The 26,670-nt window shown below is 43.6% G+C and overlaps 1 protein-coding gene across 1 annotated transcript; it reads left to right on the plus strand.

The window, feature by feature from the left end:
* Positions 1-11,471: 11,471 nt before the first annotated feature.
* On the plus strand, positions 11,472-13,189 carry LOC124663577 (leucine-rich repeat extensin-like protein 3). Its single transcript, XM_047201263.1, has one exon. It carries the CDS (start codon positions 11,472-11,474, stop codon positions 13,101-13,103), a length of 1,632 nt encoding a protein of 543 aa, XP_047057219.1. The 3' UTR covers positions 13,104-13,189.
* Positions 13,190-26,670: the final 13,481 nt, after the last annotated feature.

Consider the following 26,670-nt stretch of genomic DNA (forward strand, 5'->3'; position numbering starts at 1 on the left):
TCTTCCGAAATATTGCATCCCGACGGTGCTTTTTTCCAGCAGTAATCCCGGCTCCGGTGCGCGATCTCCAAATAATCATGAAACATGCAAAATAGATGAAATAACATAAGTATTGTGTCCCAATATGAAATATATCAATGAATAACAGCAAATTATGATATAAAATAGTGATGCAAATTGGACGTATCAGCGGTCTCTGGAAACTTCTGCTTGGTAAAGATCTTCTCGTCCGTGGATAGGCTCGGACGCGAATCAAGTTGGGCGCGGTTCTGAGATGTCTGGCGACGTCCGGGGCATGCTTATCGACGACGAGGTCGTGGCCTACTGGCTCCGCCGCGCTGTCGAGCTCGGAGACGACGACGGTGAAGTCATTTCTCCACGCACGATTCTTAAAGCAAGCGAAACGGTATTTGGACGTGGGCTGGATTGCTCTTGGGCCTTGGCATGGGTTGCTGCTGGGTTGGCTTCGGGCTGCTGCGGCCTGAACAGGTAGGTTTCCCTCTCTTTCTCTTTTCAAATTTTCTATTTATATTTTCTGTTTTGTGTTTTGTTATTTGAATCCAAATTTGAATTCAGTTTCTTTTTGCAGGTTCTAAATTATTTGAGTATCAAGATAACTTAATACGATTACTTACTGCATAGTTTTATGGTGTAACAAATATATGATTAACTTGGGGTTCTTATGAGGTGTATTTAAAATTTAAAATAGATATGAACTTAGGGTTCATCTCACTTTCTTTTTAATTTAAGAGTCAATTCTGTTAAAATGCTTTGAAATTAAGAACATGTGCATGGTTAACATATTCTATTTTTCTAGTGCTTAACCATAGTGATTACTCACATATAATTTAATTATGGCTAGGGTTTAACAAATGGTAAAGGAAATGGAATTGGTTCATGATTTTATGTGAATGATAGTTCTTAAGTTTTAAGAAGATAATTTGGATATTGGTTTCACTCTACTCACCAAATGACATTTAGTTCTAAAGTATGTATGGCTTGGCTTATACTTGTGATTCATGGTACACAAGTTAGGACATAATATTTTATGTGGATTGGATCCTATGTGAAAAGGTTTAGGGTTTTGGTAATGCTTCACTAGTTGAAGTATAAAATAGGCATGAGGTATGGCAGGGTTCTACTTATAATCCAAAGTAATACTTGGATTGAAATGCAAGGGTGATATAGGGTTTTAGTGGTGATCACCCATGTGATACACAATTAGTGTTTGGATGTGGGCATAAGCTAGGGTTATGTTAAATTGGCTAGGGTTACTCCTCACTTAATTAGGACTCATGCATAAAGGCAATGCTAGGTTTGTCTCTAATGTTTGGATAAACAAGGTTTAGATTTAATGCCCTTACTCCTCCATACAAGGCATGATGATTGGTTTTGGGTTAACTACTAGTGATATACTTATTATTTTATGTGATAGATGAGATCTATTAATCATATGTGTTTAACTTATCATCTATATTTACAGGGTATAATCATGCATTAGACAAGATCCACTCATTCCTCACTAATCCCTCTTTAATATTCCTCTCATCACACTCATCCTAGATTCTTAGGGTTTATAATTAATACCAAGTTTTGATGATTATGGAATTGGTTTCTTAAGGTATTGCTATTGGAATAGGGTTCCCCACCTCCAAGATCAAATATTGACTTGAATAACTAGGATTAGTACTTCTCTAATATTCTTGTATGAACATGGTTATGGTTAGTACTATAACTTCTCTCACTTCTCAATGTCTTGGAATATCCTAAGGTCCTACTCAAGAGACGATGATATGATCCTCTAAATATATTGTTTGCCTAGGAATACTACCTTGGTATCTTCTGTAGTTTGTTCTTCAGGAACCCTGATAAACCTGCATCTTGTGGTATGCCTCCACCTCCTAGCTTCTTCATCTTGATCCTAGCTAATTCACATGGAGTGGCTCTATGTGTTTGTTCCCATGTATCATGGTACTTGATGAGCAAATGGATGAAGGGTGTGGCTCTATTTATAGGCTTGGGCAAGCTCTAGTATCATGACACATAGGTGGTGACTCTTGATTTGGTTTGATGAGTAAGGTGCTTGGTTGTCATGCCCTCATCCATAGCAATCCTTTGAGCATGAGGTGGCATAGCTTGGAAAGCAAGTCATGTAGATATTTTCATCCCATGTGGCAAGATCATTATCCTCTCATATGATTTATTTTTGGATAGCCAAGTGGCATTTGCTACTAAATATCTTGTGGATGGTTTTATTATTGTTGATGAGTCACTATATCATATTTCATTGGATTTATATTATAATATTGATCAAAAGGTCAAGGTTGAAGGTTATTCCTCAATTTTGGATAGTTGTGTTTGATTTCACCAAGGCATGGTTATATGAGTTTCAAAATACTCATAGTTAGTTTTATTCAAATAGTTTGAACTATAATTCGTAATGTAAATGGATTTAGTTTTATGATATTCCATGTATTTAATAAGTTATGATTTAAATAAGAATGTGTGGCTTTTATGCACTTTAGACCCCGTGGTTTACCTTATTTGGTAATAAGTTTAGAAATGAATTAAATTACATACAAAGGTAGTTGCTAACTTTTAAGTGTTAATAAGTTAGGGTTTGATTCTAAAAGAATGTGTGTTGTAAAATTAATTCTATTTGATCTAATCCATAGATCAAATCATCTCTACCCAAACAGGGTTTTAGCAAAGATCACAGTGAAGTTTATAGCGCTTGACTTGATGATCTACTTCAATTCCATCAAGTCAAGTTTCTGTGACAAGTTTTATTTGAAAGCGCGAAAATTCCCCGGATTTTCTATGCATGAATGCAATGCACACTTTGGTGTTCTCTCATTTTATTGCCTCTAAACCTGGGATATTACAGTGAAGGGGCGCTCCAAAAACCTGCCGTGCAACAGAGTGGAAGGGCAGGCCCGCCTCCACAAGGACTACTTCCACCTCACCAATCCGATCTTCCCGGAAAAATATTTCCGGCGCCGATACAGGATGTCAAGGGACCTGTTCTTGGTCATTCTACGGGCGTCGAAACTACGACCCCTACTTTCAATGCAGGCGCGATGCAACATGTGCGTTAGGCTTAACCTCCTACCAAAAATGCTCCGCGGCTATTCGCATGCTCTCATATGGAATGGCTGCGGATATATTCGATGAGTATCTTCGAATGGGTGAGAGCACCTGTCTTGAGGCCATGTACAGGTTTTGCCGAGCCGTGATTGCCGTGTTCGGAGAGTATTACTGTAGGGAGCCAACTGTTGAGGATACAAGGCGGCTCCTGTCTATCAATGGGTCTAGAGGCTTCCCAGGAATGATTGGCAGCATAGATTGCATGCACTGATAGTGGAAAAACTGTCCATTTGGATGGCAGGGTGCGTACAGCGGGCATGAGGAGGGAAGAACTGTCATTCTTGAAGCTGTCATATCTCAAGATTTATGGATTTGGCATTCATTCTTTGGCATGGCCGGTTCCAACAATGACATCAATGTGTTGCACCGATCACCGGTTTTCAACAGGCTCATGCAAGGTAAAGCTCCCCGGGTGAGCTATGAGATCAATGGAAATGCATATGACAAGCCATATTATCTTGCTGATGGCATCTACTCCGACCGGGCCACATTGGTGAAGACTGTCCGTAATCCAAACTCCGAGAAGACGAGGAGGTTTGCCAAGATGCAAGAGGCTTGCAGGAAAGATGTGGAGCGCGGATTTGGTGTGCTCCAAGCTCGGTGGGCAATTGTCCGTCACGCGGCAAGAACATGGTCGGTGAAGACCATGCATGAGGTGATGACACGCTGCGTGATCATGCACAACATGATCGTTGAGAACGAGCGTCCTGAGGCTGGTGCCAATGGGGGCGGGAGTGGAGGCGGTATCGCCCGGCTTGGGGCGGGAGGCGGGCGGGAGAGGGGCGGGAGGGCAGCGCGGGGCGGTGGCGCTGGCGCCGGGCGCTATCGCCCGCTACCGCCCGCGCTGGGGGCGATAGGGGGGCGAGAGCGGGGCGAGAGGCGGGGCGGCGCGCTGGTAGAGGGGGGCGAGAGGCGGGGCGGGAGGGAAGGGCTGAGGTGGCGCGTTGTGATTGGTCGTTGGGGTAGCTGTTGGGGTAGCCGTTGGGGTAGCCGTTGCTAGTTCAAAAAATCCGAAAAAAACCCCAAAAATTCATCCCCACCCCCTATAATACCCCCATATGGTTTCAGTCATTCCACACCTCACTTCATCTCCTCCACTCTCCATTTCCACTCCACTCAACGCCTGCAACGCAAAGATGTCGAGTGTGCCTTTGGAGTGTTGAAGGCTAGGTTCAACATTCTAGCAGTTCCGGGACGCTCCTACTCGAGGCGTACTCTTGGATTGATCATGCGTGCATGTGTCATTCTGCACAACATGATCATCGACGATGAGCGTGGTACAAATTTGGACAACATCTATGAGACGAGTTGCTTCAAATGTCGGCCTCGCAATACACCACCATGCACCACCAAGCCTAGCAGCCAGGATTCAGATGGACAACGAAATGAGGGAGTCACCGATGTATACACAGCTCCAGCATGATTTGATGGAGCATGTGTGGGCTAATTCCTAGATTATGTAATTTTTTCAAATTTTTTATGTAATATTTTCAAATTTTTATGTAATTTTTTTATGATGTAATCGGTAACAATTTTAGTTCAATAAAATAATTTCCTTGCATTATTTATATTGTTGTAATCTGAAAAAGAAATGCTGATGTCGAGGAGAGAGAAAAGGCGACGTGGAGGAAAGAGAAGTAAAGTCGGCACTATAGCTCAGTGCATTGGCACCGTGGGGTGAGAGTGGGGTGAGAGTGGGGTGAGAGTGAGGAAAAAAGCTGACGTGGCGGGTGAGAGTGAGGCTATGCATTGGCACCAGCCTGATGGCCGCAATGAGAATCAATGGGATTTCCAAGGTGAGCTGGTTGCGCCACTTCCTGAAGCTTCATCTTGGCAGGACTATCTACATAGGAATGTAGAAGTCACTGACGAGAACATCTCCAAACAGCTGCAAACGGATCTGATTGAGCATCAGTGGACATTGGATGGCCATGAAGATCATGCCTAGAAAAATACTATCTTATTTTCATGTCGACTTTTAAATGTAATAACTATGACTTTGTTGATTTCCTTATTTTGTTGTTTGAAAACTTCATAAATTGATGCAAACGTGAAAATGCGTCGACCCGCTGGAGCCACCCCAGGTGCAAACGGACGCGCGGACAAAAACGGTCTATCGAGCGTCCGCCGTACGCAAACAGACATTTCAGACGTCCAAAATGCGTCGCGCCCGCTGGACATACCTCAGGAGACGAAGGGCGGCAGGCTGGCAGCGACCGGGCGACGAGAGGACGCAGGGAATGTTGCGTTAGTTGTGATTGGTCGCTGGAGACAACACACACCAATCACCATGGGCCCCGACCCGGTGACCATATCCTCCATGGTTTGGTTCGCTCGCGTCTGATTAGAGAAAGGATGAGCCGTGTTAGGCAGTGGCTGCGTGTGGGTCCCACTCACATGCAAACCTCTCTCTGCTCTTGTTCTATGCATGACGTGTACCGCGAAGCAGGGCCACCGGCCGGAAACCTTAAACCAACTCGCAATCCTTGTTATTATTCCCCAATCATCATCCTCACCACCAACGGCAACATGCATTCTCTAGTTTAGGGTGTGAACTGCTTGTCATTAAGTTCTTCGCTCTTTGCTGTTCTGCACTTGTGGATGCATTCTGCGGGCTCGGCCAAGCACGAGATGACCGTTTAGAGCAACCAATTTCGGTGCCTCATAAACAACTCAGCTCGTTGACGAGCTTACATTGGTGTAACAAACAACTTGGACTAAACGCAACAGCTTCCACGATTCCATGCGGGGTACCGATGGATGGAGGGCTGCAAACGAGTCAGTGTTCGAGTTCAATTCAGCTCATACTAGACTTGAGCTCGGACTGAGTTGGGTTAAAGATTGAATCACAGTTACCCACTTTCCCATTCTCCTCATGTGAAAAAAAACAGAGACGTCGGCTAGGGTGGAAAACCTAGCAGTGGCCACCGTCTGCCTCGTCTTCATCGTCTATTGCCGGAATCGATAGGTCCCCGCGTCCTCTGCTAGCCGCTCCGACGACGGTAGAGGGTAGGGTCCTTGGGCCTGGGTTCGGGGCTTTAGAAAGGTTCCTAAAATTAGAGTTTGGTCAACTGCCTTCTCGTCCACCTCGTCGACAGCGATCTCGCCGGCGGCATCAAGAAGGGTGGGATTCTTCTGGTCACCACTTCCTTGGAGTGGTGAATCTCGTCTAGTCTGCGCGTGTTATAGGTTTGGTGTTAGAAAATTCATATCAATTCAAGGGTTTAACAGCGAGGACTTCAGCTATGGGGAGCTGGTCCTTAGGGGCACGTGCACGAAGACTTCCCGACTATCATAAAATACGTCAAGCCGGCTCCAGTATGGGAGCAGCGACAGCGGTGCGTCAACGGCTCGCTCTAGCGGCAATAGTGGTCTCTAGGTGGTCCAATCACCTCCATGTAATTTTTATTATGTTTAGGGTGTTTTGTATGTCTTGTAAACTCATGGAATAGATTTGGACCTTTCCTGCAAAAAAACTATCAAGTTGTAAGAAATGTTTCATATATACTCAGCTGATTGTAACGATTCCGAGTAGATCTCGAGCTAGTTTTGAGCTATGTAAAACAATGGAAATTCCAATGTTCGAAGACATCAATTTTCCATTCATTGAGACCAACAACATCATAACAAAACATTATAAAATATCGTTCCAAACACATATTAATAACTAGATGATGCTCCGCGCATTGCTGCGGAACATTCTGCTTTAAAATAACTTTATAATTGTATATATACATCAGAGAAATATGAGAATCGATGAATTAAGTGGCAACGATAAACATTAGTAGATAGAAGAATGAACTATGCATAAACCGCGACTCCTGGGTGAAGTTTTCAAAGAGAAGTGCATCTAAATTACACAGTTCAAATTTGGCAAAGTGGACGGAGGATTTACAGAAATGATTACCACAATATTGTTCTGATTTTTTCAGATATAAACATGTAAAGAAGAAATTGACGACGAAGTTGTCCACTCAAAATTATTGTACATATAAATAACGGGGCATTTCTGTTTGCAGGGAGTTGAATAAAAAATTAAAAAACTAACAGAAAAAATCATAGTTTCAGTTAAAGATATTGTATAGAAAATTGCATAGGTGCACTATGTGCGTAATCTCTGAAATCTGCAGAAATTAATTCATCCATTGTATATAGGTCCACTGTGGCAGGGCGAAAGCTATAAAATTAATTGAACAGTTTTATTAGAATTTAGAAGCATCTAGAAGCATATAAAGTATCAAAAAGCAATCCTATTGGGGATTAGAGATAAAAATATGGTACTCCAGGAGGAAACAACATTTAACTTATGCAGGTAAAGGGACTGCATATCTCGTGAAACAACGTTTTGTTGTACTGAACCAAAAAATGAATAGCATTATTTCAACATGAAAGTAAAGTAGCATAGTCTCACCTGCACTCACCTGTCCATACTGCGTAGTTTCAGGAAAAATAATCCAGGAGTTCAGTGTTACCAAAACATACTGTATAAATAATAAAGGGGAAGTGGGATAACTGAGAATCCACACAGAGGAACCGCTATGGCATCGTCGCTACTTTTGTCAACTCGTAGACGCCTATGGTGGCAGAGCATCCAGCCGAGCTTTTACAATGATATATAGTCCAGGAAGCTTGGTGCTGCTTTATTTTTTGACTGTAAATGAAAATGGAAAGATAGAACATGCATCGAGTCAGCAATGCATTTTGACATGTGCACGATAAGAATTCACGCCAAGGAGGGCCTTTATCTTAATTATGTCATGCACAAAGGCAAGTCACTTCATGTGGAATTACCAAGTACTACTACCTGTCAAGCAAAAGAAATGAGGCAGATGGGGTCATGGGGCGATCGGAGATCAATCACACAGATTGGAGCAAGGAGAAGCTTTACTAAATGAAATAAGAAAACTAATCTTACTACATAGACATTATCGAGCACAGCTGAGTCGATGACAACATGCGGACAACACCGCTGATGCATCCAGTAATGGTTCTTGATGGCATGATCGATGGGATGTTGAGAAGATCAGAAGATGCATGCGCTCTCCAACACTATCTCATCTTCGCACCCCCACAACAGCAAGATGAGACATCCGTGGCTTCCATTGTTGTCGGCTCCTAAGAGCGGCTGCGCTGCATGTGTGAGCGGGGTATATATAATTTGTTAGTAGAACTGTGTAGATGGTGATAATGGACGTGGTGGGGAGGGCAGCGGAGGAGACACACGGCTTGGTGTTACTGTTTAATTTCATCGTCAGTTACAGGAGAGGAAAAGAAGAAACGGACGCTGAGCAGACGATAAGTTTTCTTTTACAGAATTAGCGATCGATAAATACGTTAAACTGGGGTCTATTGAAGAAAACTCAAAGCTAATGGTAGGTGGGGCTTTTCTCAGATCGTAAACGTTGGGCTGACATGGAAGAATTGTTGATGTGGAAGGCTTGATGATGTGGACGTCTTGCATGTTTAGAGAAATATGTTAGTGGGGATGAACTTCTTAGTTATATAGGATACGATAGGAATAAAATTCTCATTAGCGTCACTCAAAATATCGATAATAGGATACCACATAACATGTTTGTGCCTAAATTTTCTACATGCATAATTGACCTTCTAGATTTCATTGCATACACAGGAAGAAAAAATGTAATAAATTCCCATGTTTCCTTTATTATATATGATAATTATTTTATGTAACTATATATTATTTGGAGATACCGAGCTATATCCAGGAACCTAGTCTCAAGCTTTTCTTGCAGCCCTAGATGCAGCCAAGCGTATGAGCAATCAAACACTGCTAAGCAATGATGCTACTGGGAGCCGGGGGCAATGGCTTGAGGGCCGTCATTTTGCCTAATAAAGGCGGCAGCCCTAGGGTTCCTCTTGCGTCAAGACGGAGATATGCTTGATGCTTGTCCTCCTTGATCTGGTCCGGAGTGTTGAGTTTCGGAAGGCTCCGTATGCGAACGCCCTTGGGCGCCTCATGCCTGGAGATTGCTGGATCGGATGAGATTTGGTCGTGTGCACCTATTGTTTTTTATTGATCGTTTGGTTTTAGGAGTGAGTGGCACGAAGCTCTTTTATCGGTTGATATCATGGGACATGTATTTTTTGCTCAATGGTGAAGTCGAAGGCCTAGGATGGCATGGAAGCCGAGATCCGAGGACTAGTAATGGTAGTTCGAGTCTTTGCAACGATGTGAAACTTGCTTGATGATTCATGCTTCGTAGCAGCAGCATGCAAGGGGGGCAACAACACATAAGAAGTTTGAAGTCTTACCTTTCAGGGTGAAAATCCAAGGCCTGGACTTAATTAATTGTGCGTGGTAATGGATTTGCTGAAGGCATTGTTGTGAGAGCAGAGACATTCTTCAGGGTGAAAAACCTAAGATCCATAATAGGGTGACGATGACGCTTGTGCACCGTTTCTTTCTTGAAGACATCGCTTTGGGGAACTTGGACTTCAAGTTTTTTTTTGGTGGTGTTTATGTTACTGCTACAAAAGACTGAATTGCTCTAGCGGAACTTTTCCTTTTTAGCTTTTCTTTTGCCCTTGTGTATTTGTATTGTGTTAGGGTATTACTTGTTCAAGAGATCATATGTAATTTTTTTTAGAGTAACCACATATTTCATTAATCGAACACCAAGTTACATGAATCAACACATGTGAAAACTAAAAGACAAACCAGGATAAAATGATTATCCTGAATTTGCAGATAAAATTCTAAACGATCGAGAAATACAAAACGATCCCTAGGGTTTCCTGCAACCACCGTAGAAAGCGACCGCCGTCCAATTCCAACGCCGTCGAGATGAACGCAAGAAGAAACGCCGAGCCTCGACCGTTGCAAGATCCAAAAAAGCACCATCGCCAATGAGGCTTTGTGAGTCGATGAACAGCCTGCTGCAAGCAGCGAGGCACATGTCGCTGTGGCATGTCGACCGGGGGACGTCCTCGTGCTGTCTTGGACCAAGATACGCCGCCTCCCATCGACGAAGTCGGAGAAGAACGGCATAACCACCACCACCGGAACAACATCTTCGCTCCAGAAGAACCACCTCGCCCCGGCCCCCAGCGCCGTCGTGGACAACGACAAACGCCAGTGACACGTCGAGAAACAGATCTCGCCAGATCTAAAGAACGGCGGGAAGACCAAGCTGCCGACCGGAAAGATTGATAAGCACACGTTACCAACAACTCCGAGACGCAGCTGGTGTGGGAGTGGAGTTGTGGCAGATTTATTTGCCGGACGCCGCTTCCACCCCCAACGACGCACCATAGGAGACAAAAACTAACCATAGCTACTAATTGGTATATCTTTGTTAGACATAATACCTGTATGTATAAAACATGCAGTAACGTTACTGCTAAGGGTTAGAATCAATCAAGGAGCTAGCTACATGATCCCGTGTTTCAAGGCGGAACAGACAGACTCAACGCGTCCAAGGCCGGACTACTATAGCTATACTCCACTTACTCCATGACATTACCTGTGTCGTATAATGATCAGAAGAGACGAGAGCAAAACAGTCTGAAAAGCAGGTGTACCAAAGCGAAAATCTCTAGAAAATATAGAATAATATCGCTACCGCCAATTAGTTGTATCACGATGATTAGCCTTGCCGCTCCGCGAAAATTGAAAATAACTTGATAATGGTTTATCTCTTAGCTGTGCCTGTGCGTGGAAATAGTTGGATTACGGACAGAAGGAGGAGGAAGAAGGGAAAACAAAGGGGCTAGCTTGGCTAGCTAGTTGTGGATTCCCACTAAGCGCGTCGTCGTCGGAGACTCGGAGTGGATGGATGCTCTGCACGTTGCGACGGGGCCCTCACTACCCTGAACACAAGAACACAGCCGATTTGTTTAGCATAACTTGGCGATTGACAAACCGCCAAATCTCTACAGATTTTGACCGAGCCAAATTCTCTGGAACATTTGTTACTGAACTACTGATGCTTCAATTCCGTAATCCTATTTCTGACTAAACTATAGTACACCTTCAGCAGCAGCAGCAGCAGCAGGTACCCGAACAGAACTGTCAATAATTCAAGTTTTCTTCAGCCCAGCAAAAACACAAGCCACATTGATGATCAATCATCAGCTCAACGTCTTTTTTGCCCAGCCCAGCTGCCAGTTCGTCGTCAACAGGTCCATCACGCGGACACGCAACGAACCATCCCGCCATCGCAGCCGTCCATTCCGCATTATTCTATTCCCGCGCCGCGATTTCCCCCTCTCCCCGCTCCCCCATATCAACCCATCCCCCAACCCCATGTTCCTCCACACAGACACACAGCCCACCGCGGGCTCTGCGTACACGAACAGCAATGGCGATCACCAAGCCCCTCCTCTTCCTCGCGCTCCTCCTCGTCCCGCACCTCGCCGCCGCGCTCTCCTCGTCCGCCATCATCGGCGGGGCCAATGACCAGCAGCGCCGCCGCCTGCTCGAGAGCTACGCCGACGACGGCAGCGACGTGTACGTGGACCCGTCCTACGAGTTCCGCAACCAGCACCTCCGCGACGCCTACGTGGCGCTGCAGGCCTGGAAGCGCGCCATCCTCTCCGACCCGCTCAACGTCACCGGCTCCTGGTCCGGCCCCGACGTCTGCGCCTACTACGGCGTCTACTGCGCGCCCTCCGAGCACGACTCCTACGTCACCGTCGTCGCCGGCGTCGACCTCAACCACGCCGACCTGGCCGGCCACCTCCCCGAGGCGCTCGGCATGCTCGCCGACCTCGCCGTCTTCCACGTCAACTCCAACCGCTTCTGCGGCCTCGTCCCGGACTCCTTCCACCGGATGCGCCTCCTCCACGAGCTCGACCTCAGCAACAACCGCTTCGTCGGCGGCTTCCCGGACGTCGTGCTCCGCCTGCCCAGCCTCCGCTTCCTCGACCTCCGCTACAACGAGTTCGAGGGCCCCGTCCCCAGCGAGCTCTTCGACCGCCCGCTCGACGCCATCTTCATCAACTCCAACCGCTTCCGCTTCAAGATCCCCGACAACGTCGGCAACTCCCCGGCCTCCGTCCTCGTCCTCGCCAACAACGACTTCGGCGGATGCCTCCCGGCCTCCGTCGCCAACATGTCCGGCACCCTCAACGAGATCATCCTCATGAACACGGGGCTCAAGTCCTGCGTGCCCGCCGAGCTCGGCATGCTCACCGAGCTCACCGTGCTCGACGTCAGCCACAACCAGCTCATGGGCGCCATCCCCGCCGAGCTCGCCAACCTCAAGAGCATCGAGCAGCTCGACCTCGGATACAACCGCCTCGTCGGCGACGTGCCGGAGGCCATCTGCCACCTGCCGCATCTCCAGAACTTCACCTACTCCTTCAACTACATCACGGGCGAGCCGCCGGTCTGCCTGCACGTCAAGGCGTTGGACGACCGCCGGAACTGCATCCCGTACCGCCCCGACCAGAGGTCGCCCGACCAGTGCCACTTCTTCAAGGGCAACCATGTCAACTGCGACGCCTTTAGCTGCAAGAAGTTCGTGCCACCGTCGCCGCCGCCACCCCCACCGTCTCCTCCTCCACCGTCACCCCCACCACCATCCCCATCACCCCCGCCACCATCACCGCCACCGCCATCCCCTCCACCGCCATCCGCATCGCCCCCACCTCCGTACTACGAGGTCTCACCCGAGGAACGGTACCTCTCGCCGCCACCTCCACCCTACCAGGAGCCCACAACCCCGCCCCACTACGACATCCCATCGCCGTCTTACCACGAGGTGCCACCCCCGGCGTACCACTACGACGCGCCACCTCCGCCCTACTACGAGGTGTCCCCGGAGGACCGGTACCTCTCGCCGCCACCCCCAGCCTACCAGGAGGAGCCGACGACGCCGCCTCACTACGACCTGCCCAGCTACGACTACTCGTCGCCTCCACCACCAACAACCATGTGGAAGCTGCCGGCGTACGACTACTCGTCGCCGCCGCCACCGGCCACGCCATGAAGCTGATGATTCTTTCCGGGGAGGCTGATTTTTTCATACATTATGATCATCCACGCTTGGCGTGGTGAAGAAATGCCCTTACAATACAATCTTTTGTGTGTATCTTGTACACTTCTTTTATTTTTCTTTCTCTTCTCACATTAATTTGTTCTTGTTTTCCCCTTGTGAATAATGAAATATAGAAGATCGACATGAACGAGTTCCATACTACTCATTGTCAGTTCTTGATTTATACACATTGAGATTCAGGTAACTCTCTGCTAGTAGTAGTACCGTTTTATGGAGATGGTTATCCACTTCTCGTTGGCTGAACTATTCGCTCATGGAATTGGCTGTACTAGTGTATGCAAACGACATTATTAGGGGAATACCAACAACGGCAGCAGTTCAATTCAATCAACCACCGCATGCTTCACTGGAAGCATGCACAGCTAAGATTCTGAAGGCAGGACTCCAAACCGTGTTTGAACACGGCGGACACCCGTCGCCGTTCTCATCACCTGAGCAAGTTGCCAACGCACCGTGACCACCACCACCTCAGAAAGAAAGTCAGCCAGAGCCAGCCGTAGATTGCAGCCGCAGCTAGTAGTAGCAGGGCCGGGACCGGCGCCGTGTGCTGTCGAAAAAGTCGCCAGGCCGTGACGCGTTCGCCGCCTGGGAATGCTCGCCGGCAGGGCGCATCTCGGACGCTGGCTGGGACGGATCGATGCCATTCTCTTTCCACGCACAGACAGCTTGAGTAGAGATCAGAATAATCCGAGCTCGTAACGTTTGCTTTGTTAATTCAGATAACTTAACCGTGCTTCTTGACTTTACCCGCGTCTTGCGCTGGCGACATCGACTAAACAATCCCCTCCTGCACGAACGCCGACCGACGTGCGCGCACAGAACCTTCACAACACCGACGTGCCCTCCGCCATGGAATGGAACAAACCATGTGTGCACTGCACGTACAACTGACAACTGAGAGAGGAATCGCCGTGCGGCCATTTTGCTACACGCCGGTGCGGCGGTGCCTTGCATTGCTCGCAGGCATGGCCGTTTGTCAGAGCTTTCCCGGGCACATCCTCTCCCGCAAAGACAGGAATCAGATTAGGTGACCGGACGAAGGTAGGAGAACAAGTGGTTACCGCGAGAGCCGGCGCGCGCATGTGCAGCTACCTAATCTAGTGCTGTTTGCTCTGACTTTATACGTAACACGCCGCGCGATTGTTGGGCGCGATGCTGTATTAATTTGTTCTACAATTTGATATGATCTGGTCAGCTTTTCGATCGGGTACAACAGACTATTGCAGAGGATTGCCGATGTTTTACATGTGCGTAACGTTAAACTTCGGTACCACGGTCTCCGTTCAAAGATAACAAAAAGGGAAATTTCTACTGTATCCGCTCGATTCGTTCTTGGGTTAATCCAGCAACATGCATTGCATTGCCCCATGTGGCCTCGGCGTACGGTCCTCATAAACTACCACTAATCTCTTCTCGCATTCTATATATTTATACAGAAGAACACGATCATGGTTGTCAATCTTGTTATTCCGTCTACTGAGACTTTCAGAGTGTATATATACAGCAGAAATGCTCAGAGAGATGTCGTACACAAGAAAACTGTTTTAGCCACCTAGGACAGCTAATTTGGCAAGTGTATAAGTCATACCATTTCCTTGCGAACAAGTTATGAACATCGTTTGTAATTCTAACTGTCGCTGATTAAAGTATGAAAAACAATCTAAAAACAAACAATGTGACGCAAATGTAGTTTCGACCAGGCGGAAACGCTCCTCGGTGATGGTTTATCGGAAAAATAATCCGAAATGATCTCGAGGAGAAGTTTATAAATTGTAGTTCAGCATCATGGGTGTGCCATACCATACCCCCTATGTCCGGAGTAACTATGCATTATGCATTTAGTCAAAGCCAAACTTTGTATAATTTGACTAAGCGTGCATCAACATTTGTGGTCCTGAATACATATAATCTAAAATATGTTTTATGATGATTCTAATAATATTTCTTTCATATTTTGGATATTGATAATTTTTTCTAGATGTTTAGTCAAAGATTGCCAAGTTTAACTTTGACTAAACCCAGAATGCAGGGGACCGAGGGAGTATTTCGGATGTCCAAGATATCTTTAGTTGGGTGTGTGTAAGTAAAATAGCTTGAAGAGTTAGGGCTTTTATTGCAAGGATTTGTACCATCCCAACATTTGGGTAGATTTAGGATTCTGTGCATTTCCATTCATGAATTTGAAAATGAGGGGAAATTTTCGTGCTCAAAAGCAAACCTCAAAGTGATTGAAATCTCTTTCGGCTGATGATTAGGGTTAGTGCATCAGTGGATTACGATAGATTTTGATATGATCTTTGTTGATGTTATAGTTTTGGGGAGAGTAATTTGAGTTCAAATTCAAATGTGGACTTTGTTGTTTATCATTTGAACTAAAATTTGAATTTGAAAGTGAAATCGAATGTAACTTAACCCAAACATCACATATTGGAATTTTAGTTTGATTGAAACAAGTAAGCAATAACTCACACAATTATCAATAAGGGAAAATAATATATTTATTGATCATTACACATATATACATTGTATTTACAAAAAGGAAATAAAGAGAAATAATATAATTACAATTACAAGTTTAAGAGAAGGAAAACAAACCTAAACTAAATCTTGCAGATCTTTATGATTATATTCACCATTTCTTGATTATCTTGATCACCAGCAAAACAAACAAAACAAAAAAGAAAGGAAAATTCCAAATGGCAAGGTTAAAATAAGACAAAAGTGGCCAGATATTTCCTTTTGCCGAGCTCATCCTCAAGGAGAGATGCATCAGGATAATCATCCAATAGCCTAGTGATGTCTACGGGAGCTTCTATTCTTGTAGATAGTGTTGGGCCTCCAAGAGCAGAGGTTTGTAGAACAGCATCAAGTTTCCCTTAAGTGGATCACCCAAGGTTTATCGAACTCAGGGAGGAAGAGGTCAAAGATATCCCTCTCATGCAACCCTGCAACCACAAAGCAAGAAGTCTCTTGTGTCCCCAACACACCTAATAGGTGCACTAGTTCGGCGAAGAGATAGTGAAATACAGGTGGTATGAATAAGTAGTAGCAACGGCACCGGAAAAGTGCTTTGCCCAAGACAAGTAAACAAGCAGTAGTAACGCAGCGAGTAGTAACGCAGCAGTAGTAACGCAGTGAAACGAGAAACAAGCAGCGATAGCAGTATTTAGGAACAAGGCCTAGGGATTAGACTTTCACTAGTGGACACTCTCAACATTGATGACATAACAGAATAGATAAATGCATAATCTACACTCTTGTTGGATGATGAACACATTGCGTAGGATTACACGAACCCTCAATGCCGGAGTTAACAAGCTCCACAATTCAATGTTCATATTTAAATAACCTTAGAGTGCAAGAAAGATCAATTCGACTAAACCAAGTACTAACATAGCATGCACACTCGTCACCTTCATGCTATGTAGGAGGAATAATACACATCAATACTATCATAGCAATAGTTAACTTCATAATCTACAAGAGATCATAATCAAAGCATAAACCAAGTACTAACACGGATGCACACACTGTCACCATTACACCGTGCAGGAGGAATAAAACTAATTTAATAACATTGCTAGAGTAGCACATAGATAAGTTGTGATACAAAATACATTGCAATCATAAAGAGATATAAATAAGCACTTCACTACGCCATTCATAACAGTGAGTAAGTATTCTGTGAAATATAGCCTAAGAGACCCACACGGTGCACACACCTGTCACCTTTACACACGTGGGACAAGGAGTCTCCGGAGATCACATAAGTAAAACTCACTTGACTAGCATAGTGACATCTAGATTACAATCATCATCATATGAATCTCAATCATGTAAGGCAGCTCATGAGATTATTGTATTGAAGTACATAGGAGAGAGATGAACCACATAGCTACCGGTACAGCCCCGAGCCTCGATGGAGAACTACTCCCTCCTCATGGGAGCGATAGCGGTGATGAAGATGGCGGTGGAGATGGCAGCGGTGTCGATGGAGAAGCCTTCCGGGGCACTTCCCCGCTCCGGCAGGGTGCCGGAACAGAGACTCCCGTCCCCCGGATCTTGGCTTCGCGATGGCGGCGGCTCCGGAAGGTTTTCCGTATCGTGGTTCTTCGCATCGTGGTTTTCGCGACGGAGGCTTTAAATAGGCGGAAGGGCAGCCTCGGAGGGAGCTCGGGGGGCCCACACCATAGGGCGGCGCGGCCCCCCTCCGGCCGCGCCGGGGTGTGGTATGGGGCCCCCGTGGCTTCCCTCCGGCGGCTCTCGGGTGTTCCGGAAGGCTCCGGGAAAAATAGGACCCCGGGTCTTGATTTCGTCCAATTCCGAGAATATTTCGTTACTAGGATTTCTGAAACAAAAAACAGCGAGAACAACGAATCGGCACTTCGGCATCTTGCTAATAGGTTAGTTCCGTAAAATGCACGAATATGACATAAAGTGTGCATAAAACATGTAGGTATCATCAATAATATGGCATGGAACATAAGAAATTATCGATACGTCGGAGACGTATCAAGCATCCCCAAGCTTAGTTCTCGCTCGTCCCGAGCGGGTAAAACGATAACAAAGATAATTTCTGAAGTGACATGCCATCATAACCTTGATCATACTATTTGTAAACATATGTAATGAATGCAGCGATCAAAACAATGGTAATGACATGAGTAAACAAGTGAATCATAAAGCAAAGACTTTTCATGAATAGTACTTCAAGACAAGCATCAATAAGTCTTGCATAAGAGTTAACTCATAAAGCAATAAATCAAAGTAAAGGTATTGAAGCAACACAAAGGAAGATTAAGTTTCAGCGGTTGCTTTCAACTTGTAACATGTATATCTCATGGATAATTGTCAACATAGAGTAATATAACAAGTACAATATGCAAGTATGTAGGAATCAATGCACAGTTCACACAAGTGTTTGCTTCTTGAGGTGGAGAGAGATAGGTGAACTGACTCAACATAAAAGTAAAAGAATGGTCCTTCAAAGAGGAAAGCATCGATTGCTATATTTGTGCTAGAGCTTTTATTTTGAAAACATGAAACAATTTTGTCAACGGTAGTAATAAAGCATATGAGTTATGTAAATTATATCTTACAAGTTGCAAGCCTCATGCATAGTATACTAATAGTGCTCGCACCTTGTCCTAATTAGCTTGGACTACCGGATCTTTGCAATGCACATGTTTTAACCAAGTGTCATAATGGGGTACCTCCATGCCGCCTGTACAAAGGTCTAAGGAGAAAGCTCGCATTTTGGATTTCTCGCTTTTGATTATTCTCAACTTAGACATCCATACCGGGACAACATGGACAACGGATAATGGACTCCTCTTTAATGCATAAGCATGTGGCAACAATTATTATTCTCATATGAGATTGAGGATATATGTCCAAAACTGAAACTTCCACCATGATTCATGGCTTTAGTTAGCGGCCCAATGTTCTTCTCTAACAATATGCATGCTCCAACCATTAAGGTGGTAGATCTCTCTTACTTCAGTACAAGACGGACATGCATAGCAACTCACATGATATTCAACAAAGAATAGTTGATGGCGTCCCCGTAAGCATGGTTATCGCACAACAAGCAACTTAATAAGAGATAAAGTGCATAAGTACATATTCAATACCACAATAGTTTTTAAGCTATTTGTCCCATGAGCTATATATTGCCAGGGTGAATGATGGAATTTTAAAGGTAGCACTCAAGCAATTTACTTTGGAATGGCGGATAAATACCATTTAGTAGGTAGGTATGGTGGACACAAATGGCATAGTGGTTGGCTCAAGGATTTTGGATGCATGAGAAGTATTCCCTCTCGATACAAGGTTTAGGCTAGCAAGGTTATTTGAAACAAACACAAGGATGAATGGTGCAGCAAAACTCACATAAAAGACATATTGTAAACATTATAAGACTCTACACCGTCTTCCTTGTTGTTCAAAACTCAATACTAGATGTTATCTAGACTCTAGAGAAACCAAATATGCAAACCAAATTAGCAAGCTCTAAGTGTTTCTTCATTAATGGGTGCAAAGTATATGATGCAAGAGCTTAAACATGAGCACAACAATTGCCAAGTATCAAATTATCCAAGACATTTTAGAATTACTACATGTAGCATTTTCCAATTCCAACCATATAACAATTTAACGAAGAAGAAACTTCGCCATGAATACTATGAGTAGAGCCTAAGGACATATTTGTCCATATGCTACAGCGGAGCGTGTCTCTCTCCCATAAAGTGAATGCTAGGATCCATTTTATTCAAAAAAAACAAAAACAAAAACAAACCGACGCTCCAAGCAAAGTGCATAAGATGTGACGGAATAAAAATATAGTTTCGGGGAGGAACCCGATAATGTTGTCGATGAAGAAGGGGATGCCTTGGGCATCGCCAAGCTTAGACGCTTGAGTCTTCTTAGAATATGCAGGGGTGAACCACCGGGGCATCCCCAAGCTTAGAGCTTTCACTCTCCTTGATCATATTGCATCATACTCCTCTCTTGATCCTTGAAAACTTCCTCCACACCAAACTCGAAACAACTCATTAGAGGGTTAGTGCACAATAAAAATTCACATGTTCAGAGGTGACACATCATTCTTAACACTTCTGGACATTGCATAAAGCTACTGGACATTAATGGATCAAATAAATTCATCCAACATAGCAAAAGAGGCAATGCGAAATAAAAAGGCAGAATCTGTCAAAACAGAACAGTCCGTAAAGATGGATTTTATTAGGCCACCAGACTTGCTCAAATGAAAATTCTCAAATTGAATGAAAGTTGCGTACATATCTCGTGGATCATGCACGTAAATTGGCTTAATTTTCTGAGCTACCTACAGGGAGGTAGACCCAGATTCGTGACAGCAAAGAAATCTGGAACTGCGCAAGTAATCCAAATCTAGTACTTACTTTACTATCAAAGACTTTACTTGGCACAACAAAACATAAAACTAAGATAAGGAGAGGTTGCTACATTAGTAAACAACTTCCAAGACACAAATATAAAACAAAGTACTGTAGCAAAATAACACATGGGTTATCTCCCAAGAAGTTCTTTCTTTATAGCCATTAAGATGGGCTCAGCAGTTTTAATGATGCACTCGCAAGAAATAGTATTTGAAGCAAAAGAGAGCATAAAGAAGCAAATTCAAAACACATTTAATTCTAACATGCTTCCTATGCATAGGAATCTTGTAAATAAACAAATTCATGAAGAGCAAAGTAACAAGCATAGGAAGATAAAACAAGTATAACTTCAAAAATTTCAGCACATAGAGAGGTGTTTTAGTAACATGAAAATTTCCACAACCATATTTTACTCTCTCATAATAACTTTCAGTAGCATCATGAGAAAACTCAACAATATAACTATCACATAAAGCATTCTTATCATGAGTCTCATGCATAAAATTATTACTCTCCACATAAGCATAATCAATTTTATTAGTTGTAGTGGGAGCAAATTCAACAAAGTAGCTATCATTATTATTCTCATCAAGTGTAAGAGGCATAGTATAATCAAAGAAAATTTTCTCCTCAATGCTTGGGGGACTAAAAAGATCATGAAAACCAGCTTCCCCAAGCTTAGAACTTTCTACATTATTATCAACAATGGTGTTCAAAGCGTTCATACTAATATTACTACCAGCATGCAAATAAGATTCCATAGGTTTTTTAATTTTCGCATCAAACCATCCATGTCTTAAATACGGAAATAGAATAAGAAGCTCATTGTTGTCCATTATGCCAAACTAGTGTAAACAAGAAACAAAAAGATGCAATTGCAGGATCTAAAGGAAATAGCTTCGAGCACAAACACAACGGCGCCAGAAAAATACTTTACCTGGGACCGGTGTATGAGAGCCTTTTACCTTTCCTCCCCGGCAACGGCGCCAGAAAAGTGCTTGATGTCTACGGGAGCTTCTATTCTTGTAGACAGTGTTGGGCCTCCAAGAGCAGAGGTTTGTAGAACAGCAGCAAGTTTCCCTTAAGTGGATCACCCAAGGTTTATCGAACTCGGGGAGGAAGAGGTCAAAGATATCCCTCTCATGCAACCCCGCAACCACAAAGCAAGAAGTCTCTTGTGTCCCCAACACACCTAATAGGTGCACTAGTTCGGCGAAGAGATAGTGAAATACAGGTGGTATGAATAAGTAGTAGCAACGGCACCGAGAAAAGTGCTTTGCCCAAGACGAGTAAACAAGAAGTAGTAACGCAGCGAGTAGTAACGCAGTAAAACAAGTAAACAAGCAGCGATAGCGATATTTAGGAACAAGGCCTAGGGATTAGACTTTCACTAGTGGACACTCTCAACATTGATCACATAACAGAATAGATAAATGCATACTCTACACTCTTGTTGGATGATGAACACATTGCGTAGGATTACACGAACCCTCAATGCCGGAGTTAACAAGCTCCACAATTCAGTGTTCATATTTAAATAACCTTAGAGTGCAAGAAAGATCAATTCGACTAAACCAAGTACTAACATAGCATGCACACTGTCACCTTCATGCTATGTAGGAGGAATAATACACATCAATACTATCATAGCAATAGTTAACTTCATAATCTACAAGAGATCATAATCATAGCATAAACCAAGTACTAACACGGATGCACACATCGTCACCATTACACCGTGCGGGAGGAATAAAACTACTTTAATAACATTGCTAGAGTAGCACATAGATAAGTTGTGATACAAAATACATTGCAATCATAAAGAGATATAAATAAGCACTTCACTACGCCATTCATAACGGTGAGTAAGTATTCTGTGAAATATAGCCTAAGAGACCCACACGGTGCACACACCTGTCACCTTTACACACGTGGGACAAGGAGTCTCCGGAGATCACATAAGTAAAACTCACTTGACTAGCATAGTGACATCTAGATTACAAGCATCATCATATGAATCTCAATCATGTAAGGCAGCTCATGAGATTATTGTATTGAAGTACAAAGGAGAGAGATGAACCACATAGCTACCGGTACAGCCCCGAGCCTCGATGGAGAACTACTCCCTCCTCATGGGAGCAGCAGCGGTGATGAAGATGGCGGTGGAGATGGCAGCGGTGTCGATGGAGAAGCCTTCCGGGGCACTTCCCCGCTCCGGCAGGGTGCCGGAACGGAGACTCCTGTCCCCCGGATCTTGGCTTCGCGATGGCGGCGGCTCCGGAAGGTTTTCACGTATCGTGGTTCTTCGCATCGGGGTTTTCGCGACGGAGGCTTTAAATAGGCGGAAGGGCAGCCTCGGAGGGGCACTGGGGGCCCACACCATAGGGCGGCGCGGCCCCCCTCCGGCCGCGCCAGGGTGTGGTGTGGGGCCCCGGGGCTTCCCTCCGGCGGCTCTCGGGTGTTCCGGAAGGCTCCGGGAAAAATAGGACCCCGGGTCTTGATTTCGTCCAATTCCGAGAATATTTCGTTACTAGGATTTACGAAACAAAAAACAGCAGAAAACAGACAAGCGGCACTTCGGCATCTTGTTAATAGGTTAGTTCCAGAAAATGCACGAATATGACATAAAGTGTGCATAAAACATGTAGGTATCATCAATAATATGGCATGGAACATAATAAATTATCGATACGTCGGAGACGTATCACCTAGCAAGCACACAACCCACACACATGCCTGCGTGGTTGTGAAGTCCACATGGTAAGGCAGTAGGGAACCATTGATTGCAGCCCAAACACTGCATAGCACCAAAACTTTCCATATCCATCGCCAAACCAAGCACATCAAGAATGAGTTGGAGTTCTTCATCCAAATCACAAGATAGCCATCAATAGTTAACCAGGAAATCAATATGGTTTCACCAAAACACAACCAGAATTTTGAAGCAAGAGCCATGGTGACATAGCTAAGTAAAAGAGAACCAGGTTGAACTCGAGGAGGAGAAGAGCATCAAGGCGAGATGCTTAACAAGGTCATCAACAACAAGAAAATCTCTATCACTAGGAGCTGGAGAGAGGTATACTAAAATCATAGAATGTGCCACTAGGATTTATTACCTAAAAGCATTATATCATGCAATCCCAATACCTTATCAAACATAAATTGTTTGAGTAGTTTTTAACATCACTTGGTTATCTTTTAGAAATCACATGCATCTTTAGCTTTAGCAAAGCATGTCCAACACATAACCTTGGTAATTTAAAAACAGCAGCTATGCATCGTTTGAGCAAGGTACCAAAATGTAGTTTAACTACACAAGATTGGCACGATGATTATTAAATAAAGAGAAAGCCACCTACCTTCATGGAATCAAACCATCAGTTCTTCGATCAGTCAAACCCAAAATGGTTCATATCTGAGTCCATCTAACATATATTCGGCAAGCAGCGGTGGCAACTAGGTAAAGTCACCCACTGTTACTTCAAATTCAACAACCATATAGCCACATAAACATCTCTTTGGATCCAGCCAGTATTTTCCTAAGACTATACCAACAAGTGGAGACCAAAATAAAGCATGTGCATTACACAGTTTCCCATCACCGTATTTTTGTAGCCAAATTTAATTCATATTTTCTCTAATTTCCTTCATTAATAATTTATTAAGGAAGAGAAGGTAGAAAATGTTCAAATCTTGTCTAACACAATAAGAGATCAATGACTACAATAACAGAACATCTGCAGGTAATAATAAAGTACAAGTATTACTAGCTAATATCCATCATTGTATCAAGGTACATCAAATAAATCAATGACTAGAAAACAAAGCAATAGGAAATTAGAAAGAACAAGATTGTAGTCACAATATAATACAAGAGTGAGGCAAAGCAAATTATATGCAAGTAGTGAATAATAATAAATAAGGTAGGGAGCCTTCCTAAATAATAAGAAGTTGTTATCTATCAAAAAACCGAGGAGTGCAGTGTAAACATAGCTCATAAACTAGCAGATCAACACCTGGAGCAATTCCAAAAAATGGATAGCATCACACAAACGTCCAGAACCATCATAGAACATAGCAGAACTCATCAATTTGAGAAAGAGAGGAACGCAGAGATAGTTAAGAGCTCGACAACGCCCGGGGGCAACCACCATTGCATGGTGAGGCAGAACTCACACGACCATGACACCTACGAAGAACCGTGGAAGGTGTCGATGAAACACTAGCGACACCACCAAAAGGAAGAACTTCATGAGCACCAGGAGGCCACACAAAACCTCATTGAATCAAAGTGAGGTTCAGAGGAGTCGGATATGACACCACCCCAAAACCCTGGGTTTCGGTGGGGTGTGCGCGAGTACGGGCAGAGAGGGACACCAGATTGAAACAAAACAATCAACGGAGTGGAGAACATTGTGTCGAACTTGACCAATGGCGGCGACCAACAAGGCCGGAGCAGCGCCGATCTACGAGGCGACGTAGACGCCATCAACATCGCAATAGAGGAATGGGAGATATTTAGAGAGGAGTAGGCGAGCAGCTTGGGTCGATGACCCAACCGAGTCGGTGGGTCCGTCCTAACCCATTTGGATTGGTTTAACCGATGGGACATATTTCCATTTTTATTTTTTTGAATTAATAATTATGAGAAAATACTTTATTGTTTTAAATTCATTTCACTACCCAGAAAAATTGGAGGAAAATACCATAAAATTCTAACAATTAATTATTTAATAAAAATAACTAGAACAAGAGATGAAAGTGGTTTTTGATAAATACTTTTATTACTTCGAATCATTTTGAATTTGTTAAATTACAAAAAGATTTTCCTTAATTAATTAAAATCTAAGAAAAATCTTAGGAAAATAAAAAGTATTACTTGAATTAAAAATTAAAAATAAAAAGTCAAATTAAGGTATTTAAATAAAATAAAAATAATTTAAATGAACTAAATACTCAATAAATCATTATTAAATACCAATAATGGTATTTAGTATTTAAAAACCCTAACAAATACTAATAAAAGGGGTAAACCACACAAAAAAATTAATACATGGAATTAGTATGCAGAATAGCATCATTTGGATCTTTGAACATGGTCTTACCAAAAATGATGTTATCTTTTTTGAACCTAGTTTTCAGTCAAGTTAACGCTTGCTCATGCCTCTGATTATTTTATAGCAAATAGTTGCAAATTAATATTCATATTATTCCTACATTAAACAATAAAACCTTAGGTTTTCCAAGTATGAATATAACTACATGGTGAGCGATGGAATCATGGTTTGAGTTTATGGTGGAGGTTCCATTGCTTGGGTTTACTCACATAGGTTTAAGTTTATGGTGGAGGTTCCATTGCTTGGGTTTACTCACATAGGACTAACAGACAATATCGTCTAGTGATTCTTGCTCCTATATTAGGCGTTAACCATGAGAACTATAATGGATCTAGTGAAGTAAGCTAGATTTTCTTCCTTTCACGTATCAACAGACTTGATAGGTCCTTCATGTGTGTTCGGTGGTTCCACAAGGGTAGGGATGGCTGAAAGCTTCCCCTCTTATAGACAAAGGGTTCCCTGTCATCTATGATGGATTACTCACGGCCAAAGGTCATACTTGGTGATCGTGCGGGTATGCAAGGGTGGATATGTGGGGTCGCGGAGAAGGATAGTGATTGATTTAGATCTTATATTAGCCCTCATACCAAGGAAGTCTGGATATGAAAGTACGCCCGGTTGGTAATAGCGATAAGAATCTCTTGTGGGAAAATAACGCACATTTGCAGACTGTATTGAATTGTATCTTGTCACTTCCCGTTCTAGGAAGGAATTACAGACATAATAGGAAATGAACTCTGTGAAGTTCTAGACACCCGGTGAAGACTGACAGACATAGATTTTCAGAATAAAATCAACCTTCTAAAGAAATATTTGTGAAACATGCATTGGCCTACGATTTCCTAATCAAAGGCCATAGTTAGTGCATCAAACACCATTTTCTTATAAGTTTTACTTGTTGAGTACGCTCATACTCACCTCTTTACTCCCAAAAACTCTTGCTAGACTATGGGAATGATGGTGGGGTCTACACTAAAGAACCAGAGGGCAACTTCAAAGTCTTCTACGAGGAGCCTAATATTTCTAGAGGAGTCAAAGGCGTAGGCTACTACAAATTCTAGGAGCTGAAGAAGTCGAGGATGGCTAGTAGAGTCTTGAGTAAGAGGAGTTGAGCCGGGAACCCTAAAACATTACTCAAATAAGTTGTTGAGCTCTAAAGATGTTTACTTTGTTAAGTTGTTAAGGGTCAGAGTTGAGTTAGAGTGGTATCCGCACTAGAACGATGATGATATTGAAGAGTTTGTACATTTTTGTCTCCTAATAATAATAAGTGCTTGATATTTGGACCCGCAATATTTTCTGTTGTACCACTCCGAGGGATGTAATATTAGTGGATTGGTACTTTCATAAGTGTTATATACACTACTTGCCTACTGTAACATGAAGTGGTATGTCGGGTCACCACATATCTCTGTTATCACCAGATTTTGGACAAATCCAGAGGTGGGCCGGGCTTGGAAG

Source organism: Lolium rigidum, chromosome 6, assembly GCF_022539505.1.
Source record: "Lolium rigidum isolate FL_2022 chromosome 6, APGP_CSIRO_Lrig_0.1, whole genome shotgun sequence".
Classification (NCBI taxonomy): domain Eukaryota; kingdom Viridiplantae; phylum Streptophyta; class Magnoliopsida; order Poales; family Poaceae; genus Lolium; species Lolium rigidum.

What these genes read in the sequence shown, in the direction of transcription:
- LOC124663577 (XM_047201263.1), top strand. Translation starts at nt 11,472, where the DNA reads ATGGCGATCACCAAGCCCCTCCTCTTCCTCGCGCTCCTCCTCGTCCCG.